Here is a 23514-nt window from a genome sequence, read left to right on the forward strand (position 1 = left end):
ATTTCCCCTTTGTAGATCTGGTTACTAGCAACTACCGGCAATCGCTAACTCAACATAATGGTGAGTTATCAAGCAATCTCATAACATAATATTCTGGCATGTTTAAAATATCTGTATTGTCTCGCATTGTCTTTGATATTTTTATTAAAGTAGTATTTGGCAGTGCACGTGAAATCAGCTGAATGGAAATCAAACATTTTCTCACATGGGGGATTACAATAGCGTCATTTGCTAATAACTTTGTGTATTTCCTACTGTGTTTCAGCCGAGATGCCAGGATTTGATATTGTACAGTATCACCAGCAGCAGCAGGCCTCACATGTCCAGCAGCTGCAAGATCGACAAAGTGCAAGTAGTGGTATGATACTGTACTCTTTCAGTAACAGTGTTTTGAGAGACGGGGATACAACTCCTTACACCCCTTCCTGACATAGAGCGACGCGAGCGAGCGAGAAAAAGTGATTAAAATGTATTCGTTTCAATCAGACTATCCTGACCTGCCGCGAGCGACAGTGAACTGAGCAGCGATGTCGTTCACCCCTCAAATATTCGCTCGCTGTGTCTCTAGTTGAGCGATTACGCGGCCGAGTCCCGCCCCTAAACACTTTTTATTGGTCGAGAATCCAGGTAACACACACTCGGACACGCGCTGCGTCATATCAGGACAGTGTCGTGTGCGATTTCGTCTCCAGTTCGCTCGCTTGCTGCCTGTCAGGAACCGGTGTTAGTGATTATGACATGTATGTTAATTTGACTGACAAGTCAGATTTTGTATTTTTAAATATAATGATTTGTTTCTACAGGGATGTCGGGATGCAGCTCGGGGCAATACTACAGTCCCCCTGGTCTCTCACAAAATGGTATGCCATTTTAGAGGGAACTACCACCAGTTTGATCCAATGCAGTCAAACTATAGTGAAATATATAACTATGATTTTGTTTCTACAGCGATGTCAGGACACAGCTCAGGGCAATCTGGTGTTTCACAGCGTAGACAGATGGCCGGCGATGACGGGCAGCTTATGAAAGGCAAGTCTATTGGACATGGTGTAATTCCTCGTGTGATTTGCTGCTTATTTTTATTTCTCACTTAATGATTTTAACTCTTCTTCTGAAGACCTTACCATCCAGAAGAAGAATTCAATGCTTGCTGAATTACTTGTCGTGGTGAAGGATCTATCGAGAGATGTGCAGTTCATCAAGACCGAGTTGGTTGAGGGCAACATATCTGGTGGGACCAGGGGACACGGGGTGGCCACCACAACCACTATGCTCCCCTTCCAGCTGCCAATCGCCAGTGAACAAGACTTCAATGAGGCAGAATCATTACTGATGGAGCAATCAGTCCGTCAAAAGATGGTAATTTATTGAACTGCATTCATTTATCAAATGTAGATCGTTTCAGTGTGGTCTTGTTCAGGGGAAAAATGTGTTTAGCACTTTCTAGTTCAAAACGTGTTAGAGCTTGTATATCTGCTATTTATGAAACGTTTTGAAATTGTTCAAATATACCGTTTACATATGGACAGGAGGGTTAATGTGGTTAAACCTAATGACTGGCATGGGCTGGAATATCAGTGCATGCATAAAGTGTGTGTATAAACAAGTTGGTTGCTCTGTGTTCATAAAATAAACGTTATGCTGTTTCTAACGCAGGGCCTTCATTTTCTTCTCTCCGATTTAGATTTCTCGCCTGGCTTTGGTAGGAGGCACCAATTCAGAGAACCTGATCAGACTGATGTTGAAAACTGCTATGACCAACGCCCTGGCCAGTGGGTTCAACTGGGCTGGAAAGAAAGACAAGCGTTGTTCAGAAAGCAAGAAGCCATTCAAGCACACCACACTACAAGCCTGCATGTTTGGTGAGCTTCCTCCCCTGCAAACTACTTCATAGGTTAAGTTTAGGTAGTGAGGTGGTGATGCTGGTGATGCTGGTGATTCAGAATATAATTATGCTGTTGCAAAAACTTAAAAAAAAAGTGTTATGTTGGAATAAAGTGATGAAAGTGCAACCTATAAGAAATGGACAACGTAATTGGTGAGCTTTAGAGGTGCATGGATACACATTGTATTGCCTAGATGGTGTCAGGCTAGGCGATTGCTTAATTCTCTTTCCTGTCCAGTCTAACTGGATGCTGACTGTAGCTTGTTACTGTAGACCTACAGAGTGAGTAATTGAGTGATTAAAAAAAATCGCACTCGTGTGAAGTGAGGGGTGCTCTTATCATCGTACATCATCTCACCCACCTCTCTTCCTCACTTTTTTATTTTTGTGTCTATCAGCTGCTGCTCGACAGTTTGACCCCAAGCTGACCGACCAGGACTACAGCGAAACTGTCAAGAAGTGGCTTCGTTATGCGCCAGACCGGGAGGGAGGCATCTCAAGGAACCGAAGTGACCCAAACTTAAGTCAAGCGAACCAGAGTCAAACTTAGGGTACCCCAGCACAGCACACACGGTTTCCCTGGTTCATACAGTACAAGGAATTACCCTCATGGACACTGTTCTTCCATGGACGGCATCTACTTGAATGACTTATGCTGCTTCAGCCTGTTCTTGGAACCGAAGTGACCCAAACTTAATTGTCAAGCGAACCAGAGTCAAACTTGGGGTACCCCAGCACACTGTTTCCCTGGTTCATACAGTACAAGGAATTACCCTCATGGACACTGTTCTTCCATGGACGGCATCTACTTGAATGACTTATGCTGCTTCAGCCTGTTCTTGCAGTGTTTATTTTTTTTATTTTTTATTTTAACCTTTATAGGGTAGGTTCGCTGAGCACGGATGCTCTTTTTCAGCTACGCCCTGCTTCACATTCACAGAGTTCCATTCACACCTGGGAGCTGCCCAGGCCTAACAAAATTAATAGTTGGTTTCAGGTTGCCGACCGACCCTGCCGATTTAGGTGCGACCCAATATATTTTATGAGTTTTTAGAATTTTTTTTTAATAAAGTTTCATAGAAATCTTAGTCAAACATTTAGTATTATGGATATTAAACATGCTGGCAGAGTACATGCATCCATGTTGTTGTGAACATTTTAATTAAATAAAGAAATTCCCTATCCATAGTCGCCGTGGGAAAGAATAAAATAAAAAAATTTAATTAAATAAATTCCCTACCTACCCATGGCCAAACTGACAACCAACCTGAAACCAACTATTAATTTTGTTAGGCCCCAGTACAACCACAGTCTGACACTGTTGGCCACTGAGCAACTCCACTGGAGCAGTTGGGGGTTTAGTGCCTTGCTCAAGGGCACTTCAGCGGTTGGTGTTAAGGGTATGGGAGAGAGTTATATGGGAGAGAGTTATAGAAACATTAGGGGTGTAACGGTACACAAAATCCACGGTTCGGTACGTACCTCGGTTTTGAAGACACGGTTCGGTATTATTTTCGGTACAGTGGGGGGGGGGGGGGGGGGGGGGGGGGGATCCAAAAAAAATTGCTTTTCATTTATCTATTTATTTAACTGTATTAAACAATATAAAACGAATTGGCCATAATTGACTGAGCAAACTAATGCTTACTGCTGTAACCTACTAATAACACTTAAAGGACGACTCCACTTTTTTTGGAAATTAGCTTATTTAACATCTTCCCTGGAGTTAGACAAGAAGATGCATACTTTTTTTGTCTCTGTGCGTGCATTTTAGCTTTAGGAATAGACGCTCCGTTAGCATAGCTTAGCTTCATCACTGGAAGTGGGGGAGGACAGTAGCCTTACAGTGCCTTACAGTGTATTGCAAGGTCTGACATTGACCAAACTTGATATGCATGACCTTGGTGGGCTCTAGGTCAACTCCTGAAAAGGGGGTCAATGTCAGACCTTGCAATCAAAAGTTAGGGGGCGCACTGAAATTATGGCAAGGGTTATTAGCCCCCTAACTTTGATTGCAAAGTCTGACATTGACCCCCTTTTCAGGAGTTGACCTAGAGCCCACCAAGGTCATGCATATCAAGTTTGGTCAATGTCAGACCTTGCAATACACTGTAAGGCACTGTAAGGCTACTGTCCTCCCCCACTTCCAGTGATGAAGCTAAGCTATGCTAACGGAGCGTCTATTCCCAAAGCTAAAATGCACGCACAGAGACAAAAAAGGTATGCATCTTCTTGTCTAACTCCAGGGAAGATGTTAAATAAGCTAATTTCCAAAAAAAAGTGGAGTCGTCCTTTAAGTAAATCTGAAGATTATTATATAGCAGATGTCTTGGAGGATAAGTCGTGGACAACTGTAGATCATCTAAGCTCCACTGTGTTTAAATTCAAATCCTATGCCATTGTTATTTAACCCTTGTGTCTGAAAACTAAAGTATTATACTCTTATTAGGGGACTAAATTGAAAAACTCCATAAAAAGATTATGTTGAAATAATTTCCCACTTTCTTTTCCATAAATATTTTATTCAACTTCAGCCCTGATCATAACCATTTTTTATATTATTTTTGTAATGAAATACTCCCACTTTTCTGAAAAGAGTTGTTAAATATGACAAAAAAAAGAATATGTGGTGGTTATGATCGGGCTGAAGTGGAATAAACAATTTATGAAGAGTAAAAAAAAAAATACAAGATAATTAAAAGATTATGCCACATATTATGTTGGCTACAAACATAATCACTGCAAAGTTATCAAACAAATACGAATCTGATCAGACACAAGGGTTAAGTTGTTGTTCCCTTTCTAATTTCCTCAAACATCTAGTCTAGTTAATGTGATCAATATTATTTGACAATTGATGCTTTTTGTTGGACATTTCAGTCAGTAGTGAGCTCATACTTTGAGCTCATAAATTTGAGCTCATAAATTTATAGTTAAAATGATTGAGACAACGCAATCTTGTCTTCGTTGTGCATGAATGCGTGTGCTCACCACACACAATATGTGTGTCACTATTCTGGCAGTGGCTATATATGTATTGTTAATGAAAGCCTGTTATAAGGTCTGTTATTATTTTTTTGTGTAAAAGGTATGGTCACTGGAAGTATGATACCCTAGAAAAAAATTAATTTTCATATTAAAGCCATGTTGTCATTTTTGTTCACACATTTTTGGAAATATGGTCATATAAGAATTGTATTATTATTTATTTAACAATAGTGTGTTTAACAGCAGGAAAAAAACATGTAATGTTATGATGTATACATATCAGCAGCAATATTTTAATGTAAAATGTACATTAATCAGTATTGATTCCTTAACTTTACAAGTTACAAGTAGATGTACAAGTTACAAATGTACAAGTAGAGTACCATTTAGATTATGGTTGAATAAACATTGATGTCTAACATTGATTCAATATAAAATCAACTAAAATGTGCATGTAGATTACCATTTAGATTATGGTTGAATAAACATTGATGTCTAACATTGATTCAATATAAAATCAACTAAAATGTGCATGTAGATTACCATTTAGATGATGGTTGAATCAACATTGATATAGTATCAGCTATGGTTGACACCTAACGTTGATTCAACGTGTAAGTCATAGACAACGATCTATATAATTTAGATGTCAGGCTTCAACATAGATTCAATATTTCTGCTGAACCCTATTTCAACGTTGATTCACTCATTTTTTGCTATCTGGGAGAACACTAACCACTAGCAGCGTTTGAACCACTGTGTCGTGACGGAACACTCACCTCCACTAGCAGTGTTTGACCCACTGTGTCGTTACCAGTGATGCCAGTAACGCGTTACTAAGTAACGCGTTATTGTAATCTGATTACTTTTCCCCGAAAATAGTAATCTAACGCGTTAATCTTTAAAAGCCAGTAATCTGATTGCAGTTACTTGTCCAAGTGGCTGTGCATTACTATTTCGTTACTATCTCATCATAAATTCATAATGCAGGCGGAATGCAGTATTTTATTTCGTTTTCGACAGTCAAAAATACATTTTGAGCTGTTTTTCTTTTGGGAGTGACGTGGTGTGGCAGTGAAAGGGTTAAATACAAGAATGTGTCCCGCGGCGTGACTGGTCCCTCTGTCTGTGAGTGACTCTGCTTTGGACCAATCACATTCCCCATCCACAGTCTGCGAATCAGAGGCAGAGTAGGGCGGGTCTTCACAGCACGTCATGTGACATATGCGCCAATCGTGTGACAGCAGGGCTCCGTCGTCGGAGAATTCCACCCCAAAACGCTTGGCAAAATTAAAAGTGAAACCGCGGTCAGAATTCCACCCCAAAACGCTCGTCTAAACGTAGCCTCAGTCACTACTTCACGGCGGAGGAAACAAAATACTGTCTACCGCTAAAAACAGCACAGCCAATTGCATTGAAAGCATCTGGAATCACAACACTAGCCGACGCTTCGACTAGGTACAGGAGGGTTGATGGTGGCAGAGCAAAAGCTCTTATTTGCCAGATTCACAGTTAATTTACATGTTAAAGAGAGACTGATTGTATGTTTATAGAGAGACATTTATAAAAACAATTTAATAGTTACAGTTGATATAATTGAATAGTTCAGCCTGCATTTGTTAGATGTGATACACTGGTTTTGTAAAACCACTGGCTGGCTGCTCTAATGCTGTGAGCATCATAGACTGTTGCTTTACCATACTTGATGGTACAGAAGCTGAAGCACTAGTTTAACAATTTACGTTATGTGCAGAGAAACAAGTTAAAAACAATTTATGCACTTTCAATAAAGCGTTTAAAAAAAACTGTTGGGGGAACGACGACGACTTCGTAACCTAGTTACTTTCAAAGTAACTAAGTTACTCTGATAATCAAGTAATCAGTAAAGTAACTTAGATTACTTTTTAAAGGAGTAATCAGTAATCAGTAATCAGATTACTTTTACAAGTAATCTGTGGCATCACTGGTCGTGACAGAACACTAACCACTAGCAGTGTTTGACCCACTGTGTCGTGACAGAACACTAACCACTAGCAGCGTTTGAACCACTGTGTCGTGACAGAACACTAACCACTAGCAGTGTTTGACCCACTGTGTCGTGACAGAACACTAACCACTAGCAGCGTTTGAACCACTGTGTCGTGACAGAACACTAACCACTAGCAGTGTTTGACCCACTGTGTCGTGACAGAACACTAACCACTAGCAGCGTTTGAACCACTGTGTCGTGACAGAACACTAACCACTAGCAGCGTTTGAACCACTGTGTCGTGACAGAACACTAACCTCTAGCAGTGTTTGACCCACTGTGTCGTGACGGAACACTAACCACTAGCAGCGTTTGAACCACTGTGTCGTGACAGAACACTAACCACTAGCAGCGTTTGAACCACTGTGTCGTGACAGAACACTAACCTCTAGCAGTGTTTCAACCACTGTGTTGTGACAGAACACTGGTGTTGTGACAGAACACTGGTGTTGTGACGGAACACTCACCTCCACTAGCAGTGTTTCAACCACTGTGTCGTGACAGAACACTCCTCCACTAGCAGCGTTTGAACCACTGTGTCGTGACAGAACACTAACCACTAGCAGCGTTTGAACCACTGTGTTGTGACGGAACACTCACCTCCACTAGCAGTGTTCGGACCACAGTGTCGATGCGACCCCTCTCGGGGACGGTCACGGCCTCGTTGCCACACAGTTCTTGTGTCTGAACGGCTTCAGCGCTGACCTTCAGATCAAGCTTACCTGCACACACACACACACACCACACAGCATGAATGTCTTGTACGTATATTGTCTACATGTCTCCCTGCCTACGCCCTGTCGCTCAGCTTGTGTATTTAGGCTAAACAGCTTCTCCTTTCTTTCTTTCCGACTTATAATCTCGCTCTCTCTCCCTCTCTCTCCAGAGGTACTTGTACTTTACTTGATTATTTTCATTTTAGGGAACGTTGTACTAATTAACTTTTTAGGATTTTGCATAGAAAACATGGTAAAACAATTATAAAAAACATAATGTACTTTCAAATTTGAAGCCTGTCAACTTCAAGAGGACATAATCAGAGCAGCTTAACTGGACCACGTTTAGAGATCGATGCATGCAAATGTTCCCAAGCAATGAAATAAAAGAACAGAATGTTTACTTTTGATACTCGAGTACATTCAAAATCCACTACATCTACTGTTCTTTCTACTCCAGAAGAATTTTCAATGAAGGGCCTTTACTTAAGACATGGATCTGTGTACTTCTTCCACCACTGTATGCTTACTACAGCATATCTCATCTCTCCTCTCTCTCCTCCTACTGTACCTGTTCCCCTCTCCTTCACCCCTCCTCCCCTCCCTCTCTCTTAAGATCTCCCCCAGAGGAAGATGTTTCTGACTGAGGGCTAGATCCACAAAGAATGGATTGCACGGAGCTGTTAATAAAGTTCTCATTCAATCAATCACCATGCAGATTGATTGAAAATTGTATTAACAGATTGCAGAATGGGTACAATACAGTACAGCTCAATACACACAATTGTTAAGGGGATGCAGACCAGAGAAAGACTTTTGTCTTGTTTACATCAGGGTCCCCCATTTTCAATTCATAATGAATTGTAAGTAAGGGTGCAACTTGCTCCGTGCAATCCATTCTTTGTGGATCTAGCCCCGAGTGTTTCATCACAGACTACCTGACTTGTTAGTGCAAGTGATTGTCAGCATTCCTCCCAGGGTTAGGGGAGGGAGCTGACAGAGGCTAGAGAGAGAGAGAGAGAGAGAGAGAGAGAGAGAGAGAGAGAGAGAGAGAGAGAGAGAGAGAGAGAGAGAGAGAGAGACACTCTGGTTTCAGTCCAGCAGCACCTTATCAGTTACCCACAGGGGTGTAAAGTACTGAGTAATTGTACTTTGTTACAATACTTAAGTACTGTTTTGGGGGGATTTGTACTTGTACTTGAGTATTATTAGGTTTGTATACTTGTACTTTTACTCAATTACATTTCAGAGAAAAAAAACACTTTTTTACTCCTTACAGTTAAAATGCAGACCTACAAAGTGCAAATCTCGCAGGTCCAACCATTTTAATTAGTATATTTCTTTCTCTGGTCGAACTAACGTTAACGTTATTAATCCTGCGGCCGCGCTTTATTTAAAAACAGCCAATCAAATCCCCATCAATGGAAAATGAACCCGCCCATACCCATGCTGATTGGTCCTTGTGCAAGTCTAGAAAGCGGGAATCTTTGATTAAACACCTGTGTAACTGAGGGGTACAATTCCCTGACTGTATTACTAGATATGATACTTACTACCACTACCTTTGTACTTAATATTCGGCCACCCAGTACACGGCATAAATATATTATCATGAACACTCTCACGTAGATGAAACGGATCCAACACAAATGTACGAATTAGAAACAGGTCTTTATTTCCTACACAGCGATGGTGTGTAGAATAAGCACTTAATCACTTAATTACATTTATGAATTGAAATAGTATGCACTTTTATGGCAAGGAGTATTCGTCGGTATATCAATAGAGAATGTCCAATCTCTGAAGGCGCAGGTGGTAAATATACGACCTGGAATAGTTAAGGAATAACAGCAATGATACTTTAATGATTATAGGCTGGATACACTAGAGGGGGTTAATCCGGTCGCTTGTAAGCCGACAGGAGTAGGAGGGGGGGGGGGGGTAGAATCCAGCTGCCTCGTCCGGCCAAGGGTATCCCAGGTGAACCCACTGTAGTGCCGTTCAATGCGCCGGCGATCCTTGGACCACAGATGAAAGCAGGTGGACTCTTTGTGGGCCGGCTCTCTCCGGTCCACGGGGGAGAGACGTGAAGAGACCTCGTCTTGCAGAGCGTCTCCTCACCTTGCGTCCTCTCCAGGGGGGGGGGTTCCAACACACGGCAGTGTCGGGGGTCTTTATCCATGGAATAATCAAAGTATCCAAAGCATAATCCGTGCCTGGGAAGGCGGGCTGTCGTCGGTAGAATAATCCGGTATACAGGTCCACTCGCTCGTCGGCTCTGGGGCTCCTCGGGTGCAGCTTCACATAGGGTCAACCACCCTGGGTAAGCAGCCAGTTCTCTGCCCGAAACGATGGGGTACTGACTACGGTAGTATTCTCACCGCACGAAGCACTATATATTAACAGACTATTATTAGCTTAATAGACTACGTCCAACTCGACGATATAGTGCCAAATATGACTATTCAAATATTAATATACACGATGTCTCAATACCGATGGTAGGCGAACTTGGCCTTACTCCCACACGTGGCGTCGCGGGGAGGCTTTACGTCTGTGACTCTATTGGAGGGTAAGAAACTGGACTGAAAAGAAAGTCCTACTTTAGTATCGCAGTATATATACGCACTATGAACAAATAGTCCCATTAGTGGTGCGGTAGCCAAATTCCTACGCGGAACTAGGACTTGTTCGTACATGTCGAGCGGTACGTTTGAACTGGGTCTGAGGGGTATGGCAGCCTGGCACCAAGGTCTCGACCAATAGTAGAATGGAGACTATTATGGGATGTTCAGTAGGCTAGAATGGATATTCAATGCATATTGTACAAGGAATATACAAGGGATATCAGGGAATATTAGAGAATATACAAATACAATTAAATATATATATATAAATAAATATATATATTCGGTTTAATCTGGCCCTTCACAACAACCTGCTATCAGAAGAATAGACAGTCAGAAAAAAAAGTTTACATTTTTACTTTTTAGTACTGAAGTACATTTAAAAGTAGAAACGTTTTGACTTTTACTCAAGTGTGTTTTTAGCCAGATACTCTGACTTTACTTGAGTACGATTTTGAGACGATACCCATACTTTCACTTAAGTATTATTTCTGGGTACTTTTTATACCGCTGCAGTTACCCCAGTTACCAGTTATCCGCCTGGCCTCATCGTGAAAACTCATTGAAAACATGCAAGATGAGCGCCGCACAGTCCGGCCGCCTCTCCTTCGAGATTGTGCTTGATTTGGTTAATTTTTATAGTTTTATTAGCTTTTTTTGTACTCTTAGGTTGTACTTTAGTTTGTATATTTTGTATAGTGTTTGGACTTTTTACTGTATGAAGCACATTCTCAGGGGGCTCATACAGAACCAAGAATTTCACTGTAATGTACATGTACTGTACCTTTCTGTACTGTACTGTATCCAAGGTCTTATTTTGTATTATATCTCTACTAGTTGGTGTGTTTAATTGGTTCTATGTATTAATGATGTTTTATGCTCTTAATTTATTTTGATTGGAAAGCACTTTGTGATCCTGTATCTAGAAAGGTGCTATATAAATACAATTTACATATTTACTTACTTACTTATAGTTATGTGACAAATAAAACAAACATTTGACATTTGATAGAATTTAGCACACACCATATGATAGAATTGTCTAGGGCTAAGCAATACATAGATCCGTGATAGATTTGTCAACTTAATGATGAAAAATAAATTCAGATTAGTCACTAAATCATTTCTGAAATCTCTGTGAATGTCAATTGAAAATGACTCAGTCTGATCTTATATCACACTACACTCCACTATCAATTGGAGTATCTAATGTGATTTGCCATGCCTGAGCAGTTATTGGTATATACTTAGTGTGCAAATCATCATCATAGGTAAGATAAGTCTCACCAAGAGAGGTTGGAGTGACGATCCACTTGAAGGTGCGGCTCTCCTCTCCACACAGACACAGGCTGTACTGACAGCCCTCACAGCCTCTGGACTGGTAGTCCCCAGAATCGGCTAGCGTTACCTTCACCTGTTCCAAGACATGCAGAAAAACAGCTGTAACCCTCTCTCAAAATACTCAAGTATCACAAATAACGACAGTGACTCAGGAGGTAGAGCAGTTGTCTGGTAATCAGAAGGTTTCCGGTTCGATTCCCGCTCCTCCCGGGCAGCGTGTCGAAGTGTCTTTGAGCAAGACACTTAACCCCTAATTGCTCCCGATGAGCAGGTTAGCACCTTGCATGGTTGCCTTTGCCCTCTGTGTGTGAATGGGTCAAATGTAAATGTGAGGAACAAATTGTAAATACACCATTTACCAAATCAGAGATCAGGGAACATGTGAAAAGACCTGGAAATGGTTTCTGAAATATAGTTTCTGAAATGGTTGATGACAGGGCTAGATTCAGTTCAGATTCAGTAAATGTTCGGTTTCACCACAAAATAAAAACATATTTGCTTTGTTAATCCATGAAACCATCATTTTAGCTGTGTTATGCTTGCTAATTATGCTAGTTAGCAGTGGCTGCGTTATGTTGCCAATTCTGTTAGCTAGCAGTGGCTGCGTTATGCTCGCTAGCTAGCTAGCAGTAGCGGTGTTATGCTTGCTAATTCTGTTAGCTAGCAGTGGCTGCGTTATGCTTGCTAATTATGCTAGCTAGCAGTGGCTGCGTTATGCCTGCTAATTATGCTATAGCTAGCAGTGGCTGCGTTATGCCTGCTAATTATGCTAGCTAGCAGTGGCTGCGTTATGCTTGCTAATTATGCTAGCTGCATTATGTTGCTAATTCTGTTAGATAGCAGTGGCAGCGTTATGTTTGCTAATTCTGTTAGCTAGCAGTGGCTGCGTTATGCTTGCTAATTTTATTAGCTAGAAGTGGCTGCGTTATGCTTGCTAATTATGCTAGTTAGGAGTTGCTGCGTTATGCTGGCTAATTATGCTAGCTAGCAGTGGCTGCGTTATGCTTGCTAATTTTACTAGCTAGCAGTGGCTGTGTTATGCTTAGCTAATTATGCTAGCTCAAGTTTCAAGTTTCTTTAATAGTTGTCATACAGAAGTACAGAATACTTTTATACAAAATGCTTCTTACTGTTACGCTCCAGAGACTGTGCAAGACAAGATAAGTATGAAATAAAACAACATAGTATAGCATGTAAATTAGAAGTAAAAAAAAATGAGGTCACAGTGTTCAGTATAGACATATGTACAATGTTCGATGCAGAATAGACGTAACTGAGTTACCATATAATATACAATACTGTGCAGTGTACTAATATACAATACTATATAGTGCAAGGCAGAAATGGGATGAGGTGCAATTTAGGTACAATTTACAGTAGGTGTACGAGTTGTAGTGCAAATCCTTTATCAATAAATATAAAGTGTGTTTGTGTGATCTAAAGTGTGGAGAGTGGGTGATGCAGTGTGTTGTTTGTTTAAGTGAGTGTGTGCTGTGTGCATTTGATGGTGTTTATTGTTCGTTTAGCAGCCCGATGGCCTGGGGATAGAAGCTTCTTCTGAGTCTTTCTGTGCTCGCCTTAAGACTCCGGTATCGCTTGCCTGACCGCAGCAGTTCAAAGAGGCAGTTGTTCGGGTGGCTCGAGTCCTTAATAATTCTCTTAGCCTTCCCCTTGCACCGCTTGTTGTAAATGTTCTGGAGGGTGGGAAGCCCCCCTCCAATTGTGCGTTCGGCTGAACGTGTCACTCTTTGTAGTCTGCTACGGTCTTGTGCAGTGCTATTCCCAAACCAGGAGGTGATGTTGCCAGTCAGGATGCTCTCTATTGTACATGAGTAGAAGTTCCTAAGGATATTCTGACTGACTTGGAACTTCCTTAGGCGCCTGAGGAAGTAGAGGCGTTGTCGTGCCTTCTTCACAACACTGTCAATGTGTGTGGTCCATGTCAAATCCTCGGATATGTGGGCTCCGAGGTACTTGAAACTGTTCACTCTCTCAACCGGTGCCCCGTCGATGCTGAGGGGGCTGTAGTCCTTGACCCCCGACCTCCTGAAGTCCACAATCATCTCTTTTGTTTGGCTGACGTTCAGGGAGAGGCAGTTCTCCTGACACCACTGTGACAGGTTCTCTACCTCTTCCAGGTAGGCCCTTTCGTCGTTGGCAGAGATCAGGCCCACCACTACCGTGTCATCAGCAAATTTGATGATGGTGTTGTTGTTCCGCTGTGCTACGCAGTCATGTGTGTACAGGGAGTAGAGGAGGGGGCTCAGAACACAGCCCTGGGGGGCCCCTATGTTGAGCGTGATGGATGAGGAGGTGCAGTTGCCTGCTCTTACAGCTAGCAGTGTTGTTAAGAAAACTGTTCCAAGGATCTGTCTGCCAACAAAAACATTGTTACCTCAGATAAGTGATGGTAAAATGTAAATGGTGCATTTATATAGGCCTAGTACTTTTATTCAAAGCGCTTTACAATTTTGTTCCTCACACTTTACCCATTCACTCACACAGCAGAGGCAGAGGCAACCATGCAAGGTGCCAACCTTGGAGCAATTAGGCATCAAGTGTCTTGCTCAAGGACACATCGACACGCTGCCCGGGAGGAGTGGGAATCGAACCGGGAACCTTCAGACTACCAGGCGACCGCTCTACCTCTTGAGCCACTGTCACCCCAGTGTAGAGGTCAGTCAGTCAGTCCAGGTGAGGTGGTGAGTGTAGAGGTCAGTCAGTCCAGGTGATATATTGTGGTATACTTTGAGGTACTTTATGGTGATTAGTAGGACCCGTCGCGGGTAGTTATGGACCAGTTCTCCCTGGTTTGTTACCATGCAGTCACAGCTAGTTATGGACCAGTTCTCCCTGGTTTGTTACCATGCAGTCACAGTTAGTTATGGACCAGTTCTCCCTGGTTTGTTACCATGCAGTCACAGCTAGTTATGGACCAGTTCTCCCTGGTTTGTTACCATGCAGTCACAGCTAGTTATGGACCAGTTCTCCCTGGTTTGTTACCATGCAGTCACAGCTAGTTATGGACCAGTTCTCCCTGGTTTGTTACCATGCAGTCACAGGTAGTTATGGACCAGTTCTCCCTGGTTTGTTACCATGCAGTCACAGCTAGTTATGGACCAGTTCTCCCTGGTTTGTTACCATGCAGTCACAGCTAGTTATGGACCAGTTCTCCCTGGTTTGTTACCATGCAGTCACAGGTAGTTATGGACCAGTTCTCCCTGGTTTGTTACCATACAGTCACAGGTAGTTATGGACCAGTTCTCCCTGGTTTGTTACCATGCAGTCACAGCTAGTTATGGACCAGTTCTCCCTGGTTTGTTACCATGCAGTCACAGCTAGTTATGGACCAGTTCTCCCTGGTTTGTTACCATGCAGTCACAGCTAGTTATGGACCAGTTCTCCCTGGTTTGTTACCATGCAGTCACAGGTAGTTATGGACCAGTTCTCCCTGGTTTGTTACCATGCAGTCACAGCTAGTTATGGACCAGTTCTCCCTGGTTTGTTACCATGCAGTCACAGGTAGTTATGGACCAGTTCTCCCTGGTTTGTTACCATGCAGTCACAGATAGTTATGGACCAGTTCTCCCTGGTTTGTTACCATGCAGTCACAGCTAGTTATGGACCAGTTCTCCCTGGTTTGTTACCATGCAGTCACAGGTAGTTATGGACTAGGCACAACTTAGGGTAAGGTGCAATGAGGTATGAGTTGTAGTGCAAATATCTTTACCAATAAATATAAAGTGTGTTAAAGTGTCTAAAGTGGGTAAAGTGGGTGCTACAGTGAGTTGTTTATTTAAAGTGAGTGTGTGCGTGTGGATGTGTGTGCTGTGAGTGTATTTGATGGTTTGTTACATAGTGTTGTCATTGAGCATCCTGATGGCCTGGGGATAGAAGCTCCTTCTGAGTCTCTCTGTGCTTGCCATGAGACTCCAGTATCGCTTGCCTGACCGCAGCAGTTCAAAGAGGCAGTTGTTTGGGTGACTAGGGTCTTTTATTATTCGCTTAGCCTTACTCCTGCAACGCTTGTTGTAAATGTCTTGGAGAGTGGGAAGCCCACCTCCAATTGTGCGTTCGGCTGAACGGGCCACTCTCTGTAGTCTGCTACGGTCTTGTGCGGTGCTATTTCCAAACCAGGAGGTGATATTGCCAGTCAGGATGCTCTCTATTGTGCATGAGTAGAGGTTCTTAAGGATCTTCTGACTCACGTTGAACTTCCTTAACACTTTGAGCGCCGGCCGTGTTTTCATTTTTACCCCCTTGAATGCCACGGTCCACGGCCAATGTTAACGTTAATATCGCCTAATCTATGTTTTAAATTATGGCTGTGTGTCTAATCTGCCCGTCGCTTATCAAAGACTCATTTTCCAGTCAACATTGGCAAGGCAGATTATCGCTTTATTTCCGTTTGAGAGCATTTTGAAAATCACCCGTTTTCCGGGGAAAAACAACCCATTCTATGATAATCGCCTTTTACTGGAATATTCCAGAACGTTGTCATTTGTCGGCCTATTTATGAATAGTTTTCAAATAAACGCTAGATGATCAATAGTATATGTGACCGAGTCCAGGGTTTGTGACTACATGTCTCCATTTTCATTTTCCAGATTTTTCCAGATTGTAAAAGTACAGAATGTAAGCTTTCAAATGATGTCATACTTTGAAATATGAGAATGTTTTGAATATCATATATTCATTTAAATCTTGTAACTCAGTCTGTTGTCTAAAACACTCAATGGGAGAAAACGCCTCTCAAAGATGTTCACACTTCAGCTAGTTTTGGGGGGGGGGGGGGGGCGTGGACAACTACCCTCACCTGAATGCGTCCATCGTTAACGTTAATGACTCTCTGTGTGAACGCCTTTACCTGGCTCAGTGAATCTGAATCCCAACACGCAGCTCTATTCAGATGCAAAAATAAACCCTGCCCCCACCTCTCCTCTGTGGAGAGCACAAACTGTGTTTCAAAATGGCCTTTTTTAAACACAGAATTCTTACAATTAGAGTTATAATATCTGTTCGCTGTTGTACTAAATATGTTCTTCAACTCTCGAACTGTAGTTATATATATAAAAAAAAAAACACAAAAAAAAAAAATCTGTCATTTCACCCTGGCGACTTGTAGGCTACATCACCAGACTGGGTCACATATGTGTGCGCACGCACGCACGCTTGTGCCGTATGCTGATAATCGCTGCGGTTATTTCCTCATGGCTTTTACAGTCAAAACAGCTATATCACATAAACGCTTGTATCTCTGTGAAAACTAGTCCGATTATCCTAACACTGATAACATAGATTCCTTACCTGAGGTCAGATGGTATCCAAATGGTTTATTCCAATTTCCGATCGCCATTCGAAAAAATCGATAAATGTATTGATCCAGTATAACCAATATTCGCCATGGCTCAGAGGCTCCAGAATGAACTCTGGTAGACCCCGGCTGCATCAGTGAGAAGTAAAATGTGGAGTCAGAAATCCGTTCACTTTCATTGAGTCCATTCGAAAAGGGTGATTTACCATCTGGGAGACGATAGGGGGCGCTTTTTTCACATCTGATCGCCGGCGGTCCCTGGATCTCCAACGGTAGGCTCGCGTGATGAAATAGGATTTCAGATCGCTAATAAAAAAATTAAAAATAAATACCCGAGAATAGCCGTGACGTGGCATTCAACGGTCGGGTCGTAAACCCGAATAAAGCCGTGAGTGGCGCTCAAAGTGTTAAGCGCCTAAGGAAGTAGAGGTGTTGTCGTGCCTTCTTGACTACACTGTCAATGTGTGTGGTCCATGTCAAGTCCTCGGATACGTGGACTCCGAGGTACTTAAAACTGTTCACTCTCTCGACCGGTGTACTTAAAACTGTTCACTCTCTCGACCGGTGCCCCGTCGATGCTGAGGGGGCTGTAGTCCCTGAACCCCGACCTCCTAAAGTCCACAATCATCTCTTTTGTTTTGCTGACGTTCAGGGAGAGGCTGTTCTCCTCCTGACACGATGGACTTCAAGTGTTGTGAAGTGACTTTGGCACATAGCGGTATGGCATGCAGACACGTTACCAAGAAGTGAATTCACCTCTTGGTATAGTGGTCTGCGATGTCACCCGCGGTGCGGCCGGCCCGGGTTCGAAACTCGCACTCGGGGCATCGAAGTTTAACACAACGCAGAGGTGGCAATACGAGCCCGGCTACACTAGCTTAGCACAATGAATGGAAGCGGACAGTGCCGGTTAGCCTTCGAGAGAGGTGTTAGTTGGACAATGCCTAGGCTAACCGGCACTGTCCGCTTCCATTCATTGTGCTAAGCTAGGCTAACGTGCAGCCAGATAGCTTTCTAGTACCGAACGCACAGAGAGGAAACTGGTATCCATCTTCTCGTCTCTCTCTCAATTTCCCCAAAATGTTGGCATGTTCCTTTAATCCATCGCACGCCGCTCACCATGATGCACCGGGAGAGGTAGTTGAAGACGGTGGCTTTGAGCGTGAACACTTCCCCTCGGACGACGGAGTAGGGCAGCGTCAGGCTGACGAAGAAGGGCTGGAAGGCGACCAGGCCGGCGTTCGGAGCCAGGCCGAACCCGGCGACCGGCGACGTGCAGAAGGCCGACGCGGCCCACTTCGTGATGCTGTGTGGGACGGTCTTCTCCACGCTCACTGTCCCATTGTCTCTGTAGAGACACATACAACACTCACTGACCCATTGTCTCTGTAGAGACACATACAACACTCACTGTCTCTGTAGAGACACATACAACACTCACTGTCTCTGTAGAGACACATACAACACTCACTGTCTCTGTAGAGACACATACAACACTCACTGTCCCACTAGTCTTTACAGCACAGAGAGACGACCACTAACCACTTCACCACTAGTCTTTACAGCACAGTGAGACGACCACTAACCACTTCACCACTAGTCTTTACAGCACAGTGAGACGACCACTAACCACTTCACCACTAGTCTTTACAGCACAGTGAGACGACCACTAACCACTTCACCACTAGTCTTTACAGCACAGTGAGACGACCACTAACCACTTCACCACTAGTCTTTACAGCACAGTGAGACGACCACTAACCACTTCACCACTAGTCTTTACAGCACAGTGAGACGACCACTAACCACTTCACCACTAGTCTTTACAGCACAGTGAGACGACCACTAACCACTTCACCACTAGTCTTTACAGCACAGTGAGACGACCACTAACCACTTCACCACTAATCTTTACAGCACAGTGAGACGACCACTAACCACTTCACCACTAGTCTTTACAGCACAGTGAGACGACCACTAACCACTTCACCACTAGTCTTTACAGCACAATGCACTGAGGTTTGAACATACGACAGAAATTAAGTCACTGTATACAATCTTGCGCTCGAGAAAAAAAACAAGACTATCCCTTTAAATACATAATTCAATAGGGGGGGGGGGGGGGGGGGGGGCACCCATTTTCTTGTATTCATGTGCGCCTCTTATAATGTAGGCCCTCATTAGTATTACCCGACAGAAACCAGGTCCCAGATCCAGGTCTCGGGGAAGTAGGTCCTGACGGTGGTCTCCTTGTGGTCCTTGGAGCGCTCACCGCCGCTGCTGTCGGGCATCATGTTGAAGGCCATGGGCACCGGAGAGTCTACTAAATAACACATGAAGCATTACTGCCAGACACCGCCTTACCCAACGTGGACCAGCTCCCAGATCCAGGTCTCAGGGAAGTATGTTCTGAGGGGCTCCTGGGTCTTCTTGGGGGGAGGAGCACCAGGAGGGGCAGCTTCTGCTTCAGGTCCAGCATCATCATAATAGATCACATCTTCTGTAGTGTGGTAGTGAAAGGGTTAACCTTCTGTAGTGTGGTAGTGAACGGGTTAACCTTCTGTAGTGTGGTAGTGAAAGGGTTAACCTTCTGTAGTGTGGTAGTGAAAGGTTAACCTTCTGTAGTGTGGTAGTGAACGGGTTAACCTTCTGTAGTGTGGTAGTGAAAGGGTTAACCTTCTGTAGTGTGGTAGTGAACGGGTTAACCTTCTGTAGTGTGGTAGTGAAAGGGTTAAAGTCGCAGTAGGCACACGCAACACAGGTTTTCCACAGATTCCCGGAGGCACCAGCAGCTTTAATAACCTCTAGCCATATTTTCAGAAAATGTGCCTAAAAGTACATACTGTACATACCCATGTAAATGGAAGATTGCTCCACTTCTACAAGGTCCATTAGCATGTAAAATACTAAGTGTTTTCTTTGTATGAACGATATTTCAGGAGCCTAATAATCAGGACTTTCTTTTTTAAGCTTTCACTGGTTGCCAAGCCTACAATCGAGTTAGTATGACGCCGACAGCCGGAGTCGAACACGGTGTCTCTTGCATTGGTGATGAGCGCAATGTCCGCTGTGCCACCCTCTTCTTCTGTACCTATAAACCTGTCTCTTCTTCTTCTGTACCTATAAACCTGTCTCTTCTTCTCTACCTATAAACCGGTCTCTTCTTCTGTACCTATAAACCTGTCTCTTCTTCTGTACCTATAAACCTGTCTCTTCTTCTCTACCTATAAACCTGTCTCTTCTTCTCTACCTATAAACCTGTCTCTTCTTCTCTACCTATAAACCTGTCTCTTCTTCTCTACCTATAAACCTGTCTCTTCTTCTCTACCTATAAACCTGTCTCTTCTTCTGTACCTATAAACCTGTCTCTTCTTCTTCTGTACCTATAAACCTGTCTCTTCTTCTCTACCTATAAACCTGTCTCTTCTTCTCTACCTATAAACCTGTCTCTTCTTCTGTACCTATAAACCTGTCTCTTCTTCTTCTGTACCTATAAACCTGTCTCTTCTTCTTCTCTACCTATAAACCTGTCTCTTCTTCTGTACCTATAAACCTGTCTCTTCTTCTGTACCTATAAACCTGTCTCTTCTTCTCTACCTATAAACCTGTCTCTTCTTCTCTACCTATAAACCTGTCTCTTCTTCTCTACCTATAAACCTGTCTCTTCTTCTCTACCTATAAACCTGTCTCTTCTTCTGTACCTATAAACCTGTCTCTTCTTCTTCTGTACCTATAAACCTGTCTCTTCTTCTCTACCTATAAACCTGTCTCTTCTTCTGTACCTATAAACCTGTCTCTTCTTCTCTACCTATAAACCTGTCTCTTCTTCTTCTCTACCTATAAACCTGTCTCTTCTTCTCTACCTATAAACCTGTCTCTTCTTCTGTACCTATAAACCTGTCTCTTCTTCTCTACCTATAAACCTGTCTCTTCTTCTTCTCTACCTATAAACCTGTCTCTTCTTCTCTACCTATAAACCTGTCTCTTCTTCTGTACCTATAAACCTGTCTCTTCTTCTTCTGTACCTATAAACCTGTCTCTTCTTCTTCTGTACCTATAAACCTGTCTCTTCTTCTTCTCTACCTATAAACCTGTCTCTTCTTCTTCTGTACCTATAAACCTGTCTCTTCTTCTTCTCTACCTATAAACCTGTCTCTTCTTCTTCTGTACCTATAAACCTGTCTCTTCTTCTCTACCTATAAACCTGTCTCTTCTTCTTCTCTACCTATAAACCTGTCTCTTCTTCTCTACCTATAAACCTGTCTCTTCTTCTCTACCTATAAACCTGTCTCTTCTTCTGTACCTATAAACCTGTCTCTTCTTCTTCTCTACCTATAAACCTGTCTCTTCTTCTGTACCTATAAACCTGTCTCTTCTTCTGTACCTATAAACCTGTCTCTTCTTCTTCTGTACCTATAAACCTGTCTCTTCTTCTGTACCTATAAACCTGTCTCTTCTTCTTCTCTACCTATAAACCTGTCTCTTCTTCTGTACCTATAAACCTGTCTCTTCTTCTTCTCTACCTATAAACCTGTCTCTTCTTCTGTACCTATAAACCTGTCTCTTCTTCTGTACCTATAAACCTGTCTCTTCTTCTTCTGTACCTATAAACCTGTCTCTTCTTCTCTACCTATAAACCTGTCTCTTCTTCTCTACCTATAAACATGTCTCTTCTTCTCTACCTATAAACCTGTCTCTTCTTCTTCTCTACCTATAAACCTGTCTCTTCTTCTCTACCTATAAACCTGTCTCTTCTTCTTCTCTACCTATAAACCTGTCTCTTCTTCTTCTGTACCTATAAACCTGTCTCTTCTTCTTCTGTACCTATAAACCTGTCTCTTCTTCTTCTCTACCTATAAACCTGTCTCTTCTTCTTCTCTACCTATAAACCTGTCTCTTCTTCTTCTCTACCTATAAACCTGTCTCTTCTTCTTCTCTACCTATAAACCTGTCTCTTCTTCTTCTCTACCTATAAACCTGTCTCTTCTTCTCTACCTATAAACCTGTCTCTTCTTCTTCTCTACCTATAAACCTGTCTCTTCTTCTTCTCTACCTATAAACCTGTCTCTTCTTCTTCTCTACCTATAAACCCGTCTCTTCTTCTTCTCTACCTATAAACCTGTCTCTTCTTCTTCTGTACCTATAAACCTGTCTCTTCTTCTCTACCTATAAACCTGTCTCTTCTTCTCTACCTATAAACCTGTCTCTTCTTCTTCTCTACCTATAAACCTGTCTCTTCTTCTTCTCTACCTATAAACCTGTCTCTTCTTCTCTACCTATAAACCTGTCTCTTCTTCTTCTGTACCTATAAACCCGTCTCTTCTTCTTCTCTACCTATAAACCTGTCTCTTCTTCTCTACCTATAAACCTGTCTCTTCTTCTTCTCTACCTATAAACCTGTCTCTTCTTCTTCTCTACCTATAAACCTGTCTCTTCTTCTTCTCTACCTATAAACCTGTCTCTTCTTCTTCTCTACCTATAAACCTGTCTCTTCTTCTTCTCTACCTATAAACCTGTCTCTTCTTCTTCTCTACCTATAAACCTGTCTCTTCTTCTTCTCTACCTATAAACCTGTCTCTTCTTCTCTACCTATAAACCTGTCTCTTCTTCTGTACCTATAAACCTGTCTCTTCTTCTCTACCTATAAACCTGTCTCTTCTTCTTCTCTACCTATAAACCTGTCTCTTCTTCTTCTCTACCTATAAACCTGTCTCTTCTTCTCTACCTATAAACCTGTCTCTTCTTCTTCTCTACCTATAAACCTGTCTCTTCTTCTTCTGTACCTATAAACCTGTCTCTTCTTCTGTACCTATAAACCGGTCTCTTCTTCTCTACCTATAAACCTGTCTCTTCTTCTTCTGTACCTATAAACCTGTCTCTTCTTCTTCTCTACCTATAAACCTGTCTCTTCTTCTCTACCTATAAACCTGTCTCTTCTTCTCTACCTATAAACCTGTCTCTTCTTCTTCTGTACCTATAAACCTGTCTCTTCTTCTTCTCTACCTATAAACCTGTCTCTTCTTCTTCTCTACCTATAAACCTGTCTCTTCTTCTCTACCTATAAACCTGTCTCTTCTTCTTCTCTACCTATAAACCTGTCTCTTCTTCTTCTCTACCTATAAACCTGTCTCTTCTTCTCTACCTATAAACCTGTCTCTTCTTCTTCTGTACCTATAAACCTGTCTCTTCTTCTTCTCTACCTATAAACCTGTCTCTTCTTCTTCTCTACCTATAAACCTGTCTCTTCTTCTTCTCTACCTATAAACCTGTCTCTTCTTCTGTACCTATAAACCTGTCTCTTCTTCTTCTCTACCTATAAACCTGTCTCTTCTTCTTCTCTACCTATAAACCTGTCTCTTCTTCTCTACCTATAAACCTGTCTCTTCTTCTTCTCTACCTATAAACCTGTCTCTTCTTCTGTACCTATAAACCTGTCTCTTCTTCTCTACCTATAAACCTGTCTCTTCTTCTCTACCTATAAACCTGTCTCTTCTTCTCTACCTATAAACCTGTCTCTTCTTCTCTACCTATAACCCTGTCTCTTCTTCTTCTCTACCTATAAACCTGTCTCTTCTTCTCTACCTATAAACCTGTCTCTTCTTCTCTACCTATAA

The 23514-nt window shown here is 42.5% G+C and overlaps 1 protein-coding gene across 4 annotated transcripts in view; it reads right to left on the reverse strand.

The window, feature by feature from the left end:
* LOC311227799 (alpha-2-macroglobulin-like protein 1) overlaps positions 1 to 23514 on the reverse strand; it is a 115547-nt gene that overhangs the window by 41945 nt on the left and 50088 nt on the right. For 2 of the 4 annotated variants that reach the window (XM_084313621.1, XM_084313619.1), the window contains exons 18-21: positions 19091 to 19220; positions 18020 to 18248; positions 11533 to 11659; positions 7503 to 7624 (exon numbers count right to left, since the gene is read on the reverse strand). In XM_084313621.1, coding sequence (XP_084169747.1) covers positions 7503 to 7624; positions 11533 to 11659; positions 18020 to 18248; positions 19091 to 19220 — 608 coding nt within the window. Of the gene's footprint in view, positions 1 to 7502; positions 7625 to 11532; positions 11660 to 18019; positions 18249 to 19090; positions 19224 to 23514 lie in introns of all 4 variants that reach the window. The other 2 variants (XM_084313620.1, XM_084313618.1) reach the window with 1 other exon arrangement.

The sequence above is a fragment of the Notolepis coatsorum genome (assembly GCF_963971535.1).
Source record: "Notolepis coatsorum genome assembly, chromosome: 4".
Classification (NCBI taxonomy): Eukaryota; Metazoa; Chordata; class Actinopteri; order Aulopiformes; family Paralepididae; genus Notolepis; species Notolepis coatsorum.